At 35.1% G+C, this 11,610-nt stretch overlaps 1 protein-coding gene across 1 annotated transcript; it reads right to left on the bottom strand.

Moving 5' to 3' along the window:
- Positions 1–6,948: 6,948 nt before the first annotated feature.
- On the bottom strand, positions 6,949–9,065 carry LOC105969320 (uncharacterized). Its single transcript, XM_088824596.1, has 3 exons — positions 8,753–9,065; positions 7,982–8,575; positions 6,949–7,631 (listed from the first exon to the last, which is right to left on the bottom strand). The coding sequence occupies exons 1-3, from the start codon at positions 9,063–9,065 to the stop codon at positions 6,949–6,951; spliced, it is 1,590 nt and encodes a 529-aa protein (XP_088680722.1).
- Between the last annotated feature and the right edge of the window lie 2,545 nt (positions 9,066–11,610).

The raw sequence follows: 11,610 nt of genomic DNA on the forward strand, positions 1-11,610 counted from the left end.
ACTGGATAGATCTTTATCCGTCGTTTATACACAAACAACACAAATCCACATTAATAGGTATAAGTCAACAAAAAAATATCACCCAGTGTATCATTCACCTTATGTAACTATAAGTTTGGTTTGTTACCATGACTTTTGGTTGATTTGAAGGATAATGACACGAGCCAAAAATTTAAACTGGTTTAGATCGAATATTTGCTGATTTGATGGACAATGATATCGGACCAAATTTTCATAAATTTTAGCTTATTTAAATAAAAAATGATATGTCAACAAATCATTTTAAAGTTGTCGAATAATATGCGCAAGGATGGCAATTAGTGTATATTCTTACCATGATTTTTGTTGATTTGAACGATAACAAAATTTTCTAAACTTTTATTTGATATGATTTAAGTCAAAATTTTATTTAAGTGATTTAAGGATATTGATATCAACCCATTTTTCTAAAGAGGAAAAAATGAAACAATGTTATAATATTATGGACTATAGCACTTAATTTATAGTATGACAAGTGTCTTAGATAGGTGTCACAATTTAGATTATAGAAGTTACCAAGTAATGACATGTGTAATAGTGACTAAGGCATTCTCATGCCTATAAATACTTGTATTTTGTGTTGAAATGAATAAGAGAAAAATACAATTTTGCTAGCATCTTTCTCTCTCTCTACTCTCTCTCTCTCCTAACATACTCTCTCTATCTTTCCCACTCACACATTTATATTATATTATATTGTGAATGATATTATATTATATTAATTAGTATATATACATATATACATAACCATATATACACATATATATATATATATATATATATATTAGTTACATATTAAAAACTAGTTAATATTGATTAATTAATAATATTCACACCATTAGTATTTGTAATAAAATATTTAATAAACGAGCTAATGGAAATTATTTCACAACACGTTATCAGCACGAGGTTCTGCTCGAAAAAGGTAGGTTATGTAAGTTTATTTATGTTATTTTATTTTATTTTATAAAAATCCAGATTATCGATATCAAATGGTGAAGCGAATACTACGGTATTTTATACGCCACCAACTTTCGGAGGAAATGAAGGATATATATATCTATAATTATGTGCATGTTGATTTATGAGAAAAAAAAAAGAAATTATTATCTCTCGCCTCGGCTATGAAAATTACTCCGAACATATTGTTCGTAGACATGTGAACGTTGTAGTCCCCAATAATTGCCGATATAGAAGCCGTAAATATAACCCCGGGTGTGATGCCCGTAGAGTCACTAAAAGTTGTGCCATCAAAGGCCAATGAGGCTATTAAAATAAAATTAATTGGGTGCAGTACCAATATAAACGATGGACATTTTTGAATTGAAAGGCCATTATAAAATTAAATATGTGGTTAGACCTACAACGACAATGTGAAAGATAGTCCTCGTCAAGATGTTCTTAAATTGACCAAGGTGGATGCAAATATTTTCGCTCAGATAATCATTTGGTCAAAATAAATTAAAACTCACGAGTTTATTGCCTACAAAATATATTTTTGCCTATGAGTAAAGGTTATATATTTGAGATCATGCATGATAATATTCTTAATGATTACGATATAACTCTCTCGATGTAACGGTTTTCGAGATCGAATTTATTTATTTATGAACGTACCTCCCTCGGATGATATACCCGAGGTTGAGCGTATAATATTTTCTCGAGATAAATATAAATGACGTCAAATTTAAATACTTATGTCGGATGATTTTATTCTCGAGATTGAGCTAATTCCTAAGATAAAATTTATATCTCTCTCGGACGGCATATACCCGAGATCGATTTTATAAAATCTCCCTCAGACGATACATTCCTAAGGTTGAGCTCAAATAAATCCCCTAAAGTCTCGATGTCGAGCTTATAAATATCCATCGATGAAATATAAGATCACATTTCTCTTGGATAATTTATTCCCAAGTTTGATTTAATATTACTAACTTGGAAGAAATATTCTCAAGGTCGAGCTTATACACCCCTGATGATATTGGTAATATTTCAAGGTTAATTCGATATGTCTACTAATTGTGTAACATGTACATATCTCTCTCGGATGTTAAATTCCCGGGATCAAGTTTGCAAAACTCCCTCGAATGAGAAGTTCTCAAGGTTGAGATTATATCTCTCTCCTGGATGTTAAATACCCAAGATTGAGTTAGTATTTTATGGACATATTATTTAATATGGATGTACATGTGAAACATAAATATAATAGACTATTGTCTATATATTATAATTTCGAACTTTGAAATTGAGTTATATATCTTTCTCGGACTGATTTCCAAAATTAAGATAAGCTACATATCTACCTCGAATGACATATTCATGAGGTCGAATTTTAAAAGTTCTCCTTCAAATGAAATATTCCTGAAGTAGAGTTTGCATATCTCCCCTGAAATATATATATTCCCGAGGTTGAGTTTAAATATCTCCCCGGATGATGTATTAGTCTAATTGACAATTTAATATATTCTAAAATTTATTGAGTGTGATATAGTGCAAAGCACGAACTAAAATTTTATTACTTTCCGTAGAGATTATGGCTCCGGGAATAAACAATTGTTCTGCTTATGATATTAAAAGCATTAGCTTTTGTATATTGTATTGTGTCCTAATTCGAGTTTTCAATTACTACACCAACATGTCATATAAACTGATTAATCCTGAAATATTCAGGTTTTGGCATGTTAATATGGGGACGCCCACAAAATATTACGGTGACTTGAATTAAAGAATATACTACGGACAGTCGTACGGTATAAGGATCCTTATGTCCGAAGAGAATTTCTGTAATTTATAGAAGTTTCGTCGTATAACCTTTAGTGCAAAAGAGTTGATAATATTTATGGACCAATACAACCTTTCAAGTGCAATATCTTAAATATTTATGATTTTGTGCGACGGATCTTATAGATGGTCTCATCTGTGTTTATTATATACGTGCAATATTATTTTGCACTTTTTTTGCACAAGTTACTATACCCCGTGCATATGAGAATGGATAGTGCCGAAGAAACTTGATTAAAATAATTTTGATGAGACTGTGCAGTACTTGCGATAAATATCAGTACCTTGTAGCACACGTTCACACTCATATGGATGAATTGAATCCACTAAATAAACAGGTCATAATAAACATGCTCCAGATAATTCTGTAGAGCTTAATCTCTCAAAACGGGAAATTATAATTTTTCAGGATGATTATGCCAGTGAACCACCTTCAAAACAATAGAATGTCGACAGAGCCGAGTTTGGCCTAAACCCAAGAAAGCGATTAAATCGGAATTGGCTTTCCTAGAGAAACGAAATAAATATAGGTTAGTTGTACAAATTCCGGACAATGTAAAATTCCCTGGATATAAATGGGATTTTGCTCGTTAGATGAACAATATCAACAAAATTGTACGATACAATGTCGGCGTTATTACTCAAGGATTCCCCTGATGATATGGGATTAATTATGATTAGATGTGTTCACACGTAATGAATACAATCATTTTTCGTTTCCTAGGGTTGTTCGTGAGGGAATGGACATACGTCAACAAAAATTCTAATGTTATCTTTATGGTTCACTGAATTTTGATATTTAAACTCCTGTAGATTTAAAATGCGTAAAGCAAAGACGAAGTGATAATATGTTGCACTCTTTTTCCCTTTTGTTTGGTCTTTTTCCCATGTGGTTTTTCCGACATAAGGTTTTTAACGAGGCAACTTATAAATCTTTGAATAGCCTATTTCAGATGCCTATATTATTTGTTTCAGGGGGAGCATATAATGCTATGATGTGTTGTACTATTTTTTCCTTTTGACTGGTTTTTTCCATAGGGTTTTCCAGCTCAAGGTTTTTAATGAGATAACCTACAAATTGATTAATAGCCCATATTGGGGGCTTATATTGCTCATTTCAGGGGGAGCAATAGTGCACTGCACTCTTTTTTTCCTTACGACAGGTTTTCATCCCATTGGGTTTTCCAGCTAAGTGTTTTAACGAGGCAGCTTATGCACACGACTTGGATTTGAGTCATGCACTCTTTTTCCCTTCTGATCGGTTTTTCCCACTGGGTTTTCCGGCTTAAGGTTTTTAATGAGGCATTAATTCAGCCGATACAATAGTGCTACGTCCAAGGGGGAGTGTTATAATGTTATGGACTATAGCACTAAATTTATAGTATGTCAAGTGTCCTAGATAGGTGTCACAATTTAGACTATAGAAGTTACCAAGTAATGACATGTGTAATGGTGACTAAGGCATTCTCATGCCTATAAATACTTGTATTTTGTGTTGAAATGAATAAGAGAAAAATACAATTTTGCTAACATCTTTCTCTCTCTCTCTCTCCTCACATACTCTCTCTATCTTTCCCACTCACACATTTATATTATATTATATTGTGAATGATATTATATTATATTAATTAGTATATATACATATATACATAACCGTATATACACATATATATATTAGTTACATATTAAAAACTAGTTAATATTGATTAATTAATAATATTCACACCATTAGTATTTGTAATAAAATATTTAATAAACGAGCTAATGGGAATTATTTGACAACAAACAATTGGTTTTTGTAATTTTTTTTTCATAATAAGTTGGTTTTTGTATTAATCAGTTGTAGGCTTGTAGCAATGTTTAAACACACAAAATAGAATAAGAGAATATTTCTAATATATTGCAGATTGAAATTCGAAAAAGAAATACATAGATTATAGATGGATATGCATACAATATATTTCTTCGGACATAAAATACAAAAAAAAAAAAGAAAATTAGGTCGTCCTTAGAAACCAACTATATTAATCAATGTTCTAAAATCGGTCGAGACGGGTGATTAATCGGTCTCCGAGGTTGAGGCGGTCTAAAACCTTTACGATTTTAGTGTAAATGTTTGAAAAATTGGTTTTGCCTATGAGGCGGATTTAGGCGGTCCGAGGCGGGTTGATGCTGTCAAATCTTAGAGGCGGGTCAAACTTTGGTGGCAAAAATCGGTCAAAAATCGATTTTTTTTTTTGTTTTTTAAATAAAAAAGTTGATCTTTAATTTGAAATGAGTTTATGCTTTGTATTATTTTGTTAATGTTAACTTTTATTTTGAAAGGACCTAATGATAAATGCTTGCAATATTCAAATATAGATTTGGATGCACAAGATTTTCATTTTATTTTTATTTTCTAAGGATTTTATTAAATTATGATCTTAGTATTATTAAAATTTTATTATGTGATTATGATATATAAATGATGGGTATAAAATTATGTTTAATATATTTTTATATATATTTTAAGTATGTACAAATACTATCTAGATTTATATTACACTAAATTTAAAAAACCAAGTTATTTCGATTTTATCGTCGATTAAATCACCGTCGCACCGATTAGTCGTGAGGTAGTGCCTAACCGACTTGGGTCCGATTCCCGCCTTTTACAACTTTGATATCAATAATGGTGAACTTACATGGGTGGTTGCAGGTTCCTTAATTAAAAAAAAAAAAAAAAAAAAAAACCGAACAATATTAATAATATCAAGACTAGAAAAATCATAAACAAAAACAATAAATTTGTAGCAGAAATTAAAAGCAAATCAGAAGCACTAACATAGAATGTATTTTCATTTTTGTTTAAATCTTGATCTTTATACCTGACATTTGTTTTACCACGTCATCAGATAAAATTGAAGTCTTCAATATCCTCTCCTAGTTTTTTCTTCAATGATTAACTTAGAGGAGTTACTTCATCATTATCAATGATAAAATCCTATAAATTCTAACGCAACACGCGCTGAAATTTTATTAATTCTATATAATGCATTTAAATGAAAAAAGTTACAAAGTGGGAGAGAAAATTAAACTGCGGTGAAAAATGAATAAAAATGAAATAAATAAGAGATAAATAAATCATATGATATCATATCACGATGATTTGGGGATGATTCCAAATCTACTAATATGGATCCAGTTACACTGAAATTACTAAATGAAAAATTGAATAAATACGCAGAAAAAATAAAATTAGAAAATTGAAACCAATATAAGATACACACACGTAAGAGATTAATTAGAACAAGAAGGAAACATGTTATTAGAAAATTGAATGGGAATTTAAATTAAAGAAAAACTAGTTTCAGTGACTAAATTCTCAGCGGCCATAACTAAATGGTCATCGAATATTCACATTTAATGACCAAAAGTAATTTGGTAGCAAAAGTTGGAAGGTTAAATCTTTTTGCGACCAGCGAACATGTGGTAGCTATAAGTGGTCACTAATAGTTAGACATCTTGTAGCAACCACAATTTAAAATTTGTAGCGACAATTTTTATGGTCTCTATAACTTAGTGTCAATAATAACCAATTTAATATCAATTTTTTTTTACGATTGCTACAAATCATTAATTTAATTATTAAAAACCATCTAATTCAGTTGCTAGTAACCACTTTAATTTGGTTACTATGAAAGCACTTATGGAAATCAAATCGATTTGGTCAGTAATTTAATTTTTAAACAAATCAAGAAAAGAAAAATAAAAAGATGAAGGCCGAAAATATAATAAATAAAAAAGTTCATTAATAATTATTAAAATATTATTAAAAAACTTTTGAAAGTGCTAGATGAAAAGGTTAATTAATAATTATTAAAATATATTAAATAAAATATTAACAACAATAACCTTGTAATAAGCAAGAAAAATTACCCTTGTGGGTTTTTTAGGGTTTCTTTATGAACCCTTCTGTTACTAGTAATAAGATTAGATTTTTGGCTCGTGCGTTGCACGAGATTGAAGTAAAATTAATACAAAAGTAAAGTTTAATTTAAACGACAAAATTGAAGTTTCAATTTAATTTAATGTTTTTATATATGTATTGATTTTTTTTTTGATGGAAAATAACATAATATTACCTCACTCAGAAGCAAACTCTAGGGGGAGAGAAGACCCGTCACAACCCAATAGTTCAATGTTCTTAACTAAATCATGAGCCAACATATTGCCCGAGCGCTTAACGAAAGAAAATGAACAATAAATAAGGTAACTCAGAATAAGAAAACATTCATCCATCTGTGCCCCAAATGATGAGTTTGATGGCTCGCCTTGCCGGAGTGATTCGATAATCGTCAGATTATCTCCTTCAATCACGATCGAACTCCATTGTTTTTCTTGAGCAACACGCATAGCATGAAGAACCACATATGCCTCTCCATCGACTACAGTTGGTCTGCCTTCCATCTTCTTCACTTTCCACCATATGCACGAAGCCCGATGGTCTCTTGCCACCATCGATACACCGTAATTATCCTTATTCGGTGGGAATGCAACATCAACATTAATCTTGATGACACCTGGCATGGGCGGGTTCCAATTAATGACGTTGTTTGATTGCCGATTTCTTTCGTCCAAAATTTTTGCTTGACTATACGCGTCGAGAAATGCTGCGCTCCAATTTGCTATCTCCCCGATCGGAACCCCCCGTTGATAGTGTAACTCACAATTCCGGTTGTCCCAGAGCTTCCACATTATAACCACAGCATGGAGGAATAATTCAGACGATAGAGATGTTCGAAGAAATTCAACCCAACTCCACACAGCTGCACGAGTATCAAAAACAGATAGTTGAAACGGAGGTTGTTGCCAAAGCTGTTGTACTTTGCCACTTCAATAAAAGCATACAGATTAGTCTCCTCTTTACTCTTGCAAAAGGGGCAATAGGGTGAAGTGACTACTTTATGCCGGGACAGCTCAACATTGTAAGGAAGAATCTCCGAACATGCTCGCTAAAGGAAGGTTCTTACTTTTGGCGGAACTTCCAAATTCCAAATTTCCTTCCATCTTTGGTTCGACCCCCCACTACTTGCCCCAACATCAACCCCCTCACTCAAATATCGTATATTTATCATCGAAAGAACGAGATGATAACATGATTTCACGGATAAATTACCATCCTTCGAGAAGTGCCAAACCATTACGTCCTGCGCATGAGAGTTGCCAATCGTCACAGCTAGAATTCGATCTCGATCCAGTGGCAAAAAGATATTCGATATCAATGGGGTGTTCCAAGATTGAGTGGTTTGATCGATTATATCCTCCACCGAGTTCGGGTAAGCTGAATTCATTGGTCTACGAGTAAGCACCCTTCTAGACCCCTCATCCATCAACCAGCGGTCCGCCCAAAGCGAAGTATTCTTCCCATTTCCAATCCGAATTCGAATTTCAGCTTCAAGATAGGGAATCGTTTCAGCAATGCTTCGCCATGTCATTGATGGTTTGGTTCCCATTTCAGCCGTGAACACATTACCATTGGGAAAATATTTAGCTTTAAATACTCTGGCTAGGAGGGTGTCGGGTTGCGTTGCTAATCTCCACACTTGCTTGGCGAGAAGAGCAATATTAAAACACCTCAGTTCCCGAAATCCGATTCCCCCAAACTCCTTCGATTGGCAAAGTTTCTTCCATTTAATCCATGGAATGCTCCGATTCTTTCCGGAACCCCACCAATATCTTCTAATAGTCGTTTCCAATTCATACAGTAGACCTTTGGGAAGCAAGAATCAACTCATCACGTATGATGGAATCGCTTGTAAAATCGACTTAATAAGAACTTCCCTCCCAGCACTCGATAATTGTTCCCCCCCCCCCCCCCCCCCCCAACCCTTAATTCGACTCCAGATCCTATCCCTCAAATATGAAAATATTTCTCTCTTGGTCTTACCCATAGTGGCCGGCAATCCCAGATACTTCTCATGTTGATCAACCACTTTGAATCCAAGTACTTGATGAAGAAGCTGCTTCTTCTCCGACGATGTTGAGGGGCCGAACATCATAGTGGATTTGTCCAAATTGATCTCTTGCCCCGAGACCCTTGCATATTGGCTTAATATGCTCTTAATCGTCGCTGCATCATCCTCGGTTGCCTCGCAGAACAATAATGTGTCATCCGCGAAACATAGATTCGAGATTACAGGTGCCGAAGGGGCGATTTGAACTCCATGTAAATTACCCTCATCCACAGCCTTATTAATCATAGAGATAAGCGCCTCCGTGCAGCAAATAAAAAGATACGAGGACAACGGATCACCTTGACGTAAACCCCTTCATGGCAATAGCGATCTAAACTGGGAGCCATTAAACAAAAAAGAAAACGAGACATTCTTAACACACAACATAATAAGAGCAACAAAATTCGGCGATAAACCAAAACGAAGAAGATTTTTTTCTAAAAAAATCCATTCAACCCGATCATATGCTTTACTAGTATCCAATTTAATCGCCATATGATTACTTTTCCGCTTAGAATTTAACCTGATGAAGTGATTCACTTCAAATGCCACAAGGACATTATCTGTAATAAGCCGTTTGGGGACAAAGGCGGATTGGGTAGGTGAGATTAGATCACTCAAGAAGGGTTTCAAACGATTAGCAATAATTTTGGAACCCAATTTGTAAATTACATTGCAAAGGCTGATTGGACGAAACTCATAAATTGTCTCAGATTGTTTGACTTTAGGAATCAGAATTATATAGGTAAAATTAATTGAAGGAAGAAGAACACGATTATTAAGAAAATTAAGGACACATGAGATAATATTAGCACCAATGATATGCCAATATTTCTTATAAAACAGTACAGGCAAACCATCAGGCCCAGGAGAGCTAAGAGGGGCCATTTGAGAAATGGCCCGGTTTACCTCATCCGCTGTGAACTGCAGATTTAAGCTCCGGTTGGTCTCACTGGTGATACGAGGCTCTATATGATCCAATACCTCATATATCACCGTAGCACTCGGATTGGTCGATTGGAATATTTGTTCAAAATAGTTCGAGACCACTTGTTTAATATCCTCCCCCTTTTTCCATTGCCCAAAGTTATCCCTGATTTTCTCCACAAAATTAACCCGATTCCAAGTAGAAGCTTTAGCATGAAAAAATCATGTATTTCATCTCCTTCTCGCATCCACTGAACCCTACTCCGTTGTCTCCAATATGTGTCCTCATCCCCATAAAGTTTCTTCAGCTCTCCCCTAAGTTTATTAGCCTCTGCCAAAACTTCATCATTTTGTTCTCCTTGCCGAATAAGTTCGAGCCGATCTTTAATAAAAGCAATTCGATCTTTCGGTTTTTTGAAGAATGGTTTTATCCCAGTGGATTAAGGCTAGTCGACAACCCTCTGCATTTGAGACAAAAGCCTCAGAGGGGACAGCACCACCAAACTCAGTCCACCGATCATGAATGATAGCTTCGCACTCCTCTCTTCCAGCCCAAAATGCCTCGAACCGAAATGGACGTTTCCCTCGAAAAACCTTCTTGCTGATATTATGATGTGGGAAGAGTAAAAGTGGAGAGTGGTCCGAGCCCATACTATCAAGATGTTGTACTCGGGCATTAGGAAACAATGTCAACCATGCATTCGAAGCACAACACCTGTCCATTCTACATCTAACCGTGTGCGGAGCTTTCCAGTTATTCGACCATGTGAATGGGAATCCACTAAATCCCATATCCACCAAACTGCACTCATCCAGCGACTCCCTAAATGCTCGATCAGGCCTGGCATACGTGGGTTACCCCCTTGTTTCTCCGAGTTATCGAGAATTTCATTCAAATCGCCCCCAATCAGCCATGGCAACGAACATCTTGCTTTAAGAGCGCGCATTAGCTCCCACGACTGATTCTTTCCACTTTGATCCGCTATTCCGTAAAGCCCGTTACTCGCCATTTACACTCTGGATTATGCCAACTAACTATTGTGTCAATGTGATTAAGTGATAGACTCAGTAACTCTACAGTAGTATCTTTGGTCCAAAGAAAAGCTAAACCACCTCCTTGTCCAACCTTGTCCACCGCTACTCCGAACAAATTCCATTTACTTTTGAGCTTATCTATATGCAATGATGTTGCTTTCGTTTCCGAAATAAACACCAATTTGGGGTTATGTTTTCGGAGAATATCTCCGAGTGCATGAATTGTCAAGGGCGCCCCGATCCCTTGACAATTCCAGAATATACAACTCATAATGATCGGCGGGACTGCTCTGCAGCCGCCGCCGTTATGTCTTCTTCTTCATCTCTCAGACGCAGTTGTTGTCTCTTCCCAGAGCTATTATTTTCCAACACTTGTGGAGACTCCGAACGTTTCTTACGGTTCTTGTCAGGAATAACTATTTTCTTTCTTGAGTTTGGGACAATGGTTACGTTAGTTAGTAGTTGTACCCCGTGCTAAACAGATTCGATTCTGCCAAAAATACCAACGAGTCATTTTCCTTTCCTCCTTGTGTATTGTGTGATGTGGCTCCATTCTCTTTATGGGATGAGAATTCGAAGATATTCATACCTCGTTGGGAGTTGACCATTCGTTTGCCAATTATATTGTGGTCCATTGAGTTTAAAGTTTGCAAAGGGAGTTTGGACACCGTGTCTTCTCCAAACTGTGGGGCACGAAGCCACTGTCCATAAGGGAAATGGTCCCCAGGATCCAAAAAATCATCAGAGTATCGGTTCGGGCACCTTCTCTCTCCATGCTCAACAATGCCACACAAGAAACAGAAATTCGGAAGACGTTCAAAAGTGAAAG

This window comes from Erythranthe guttata, chromosome 10 (assembly GCF_056151865.1).
Source record: "Erythranthe guttata isolate IM_541 chromosome 10, IM_541, whole genome shotgun sequence".
NCBI classification, from domain to species: domain Eukaryota; kingdom Viridiplantae; phylum Streptophyta; class Magnoliopsida; order Lamiales; family Phrymaceae; genus Erythranthe; species Erythranthe guttata.

Coding starts and splice junctions, on each gene's coding strand:
- LOC105969320 (XM_088824596.1), bottom strand. CDS start 9,065: ATGATTAATAAGGCTGTGGATGAGGGTAATTTACATGGAGTTCAAATC. Junction 8,576..8,752: donor GGGATTGCCGGCCACTATGG/GTAAGACCAAGA, acceptor TGCTTCCCAAAG/GTCTACTGTATGAATTGGAA. Junction 7,632..7,981: donor TTGGCACTTCTCGAAGGATG/GTAATTTATCCG, acceptor ATACTCGTGCAG/CTGTGTGGAGTTGGGTTGAA.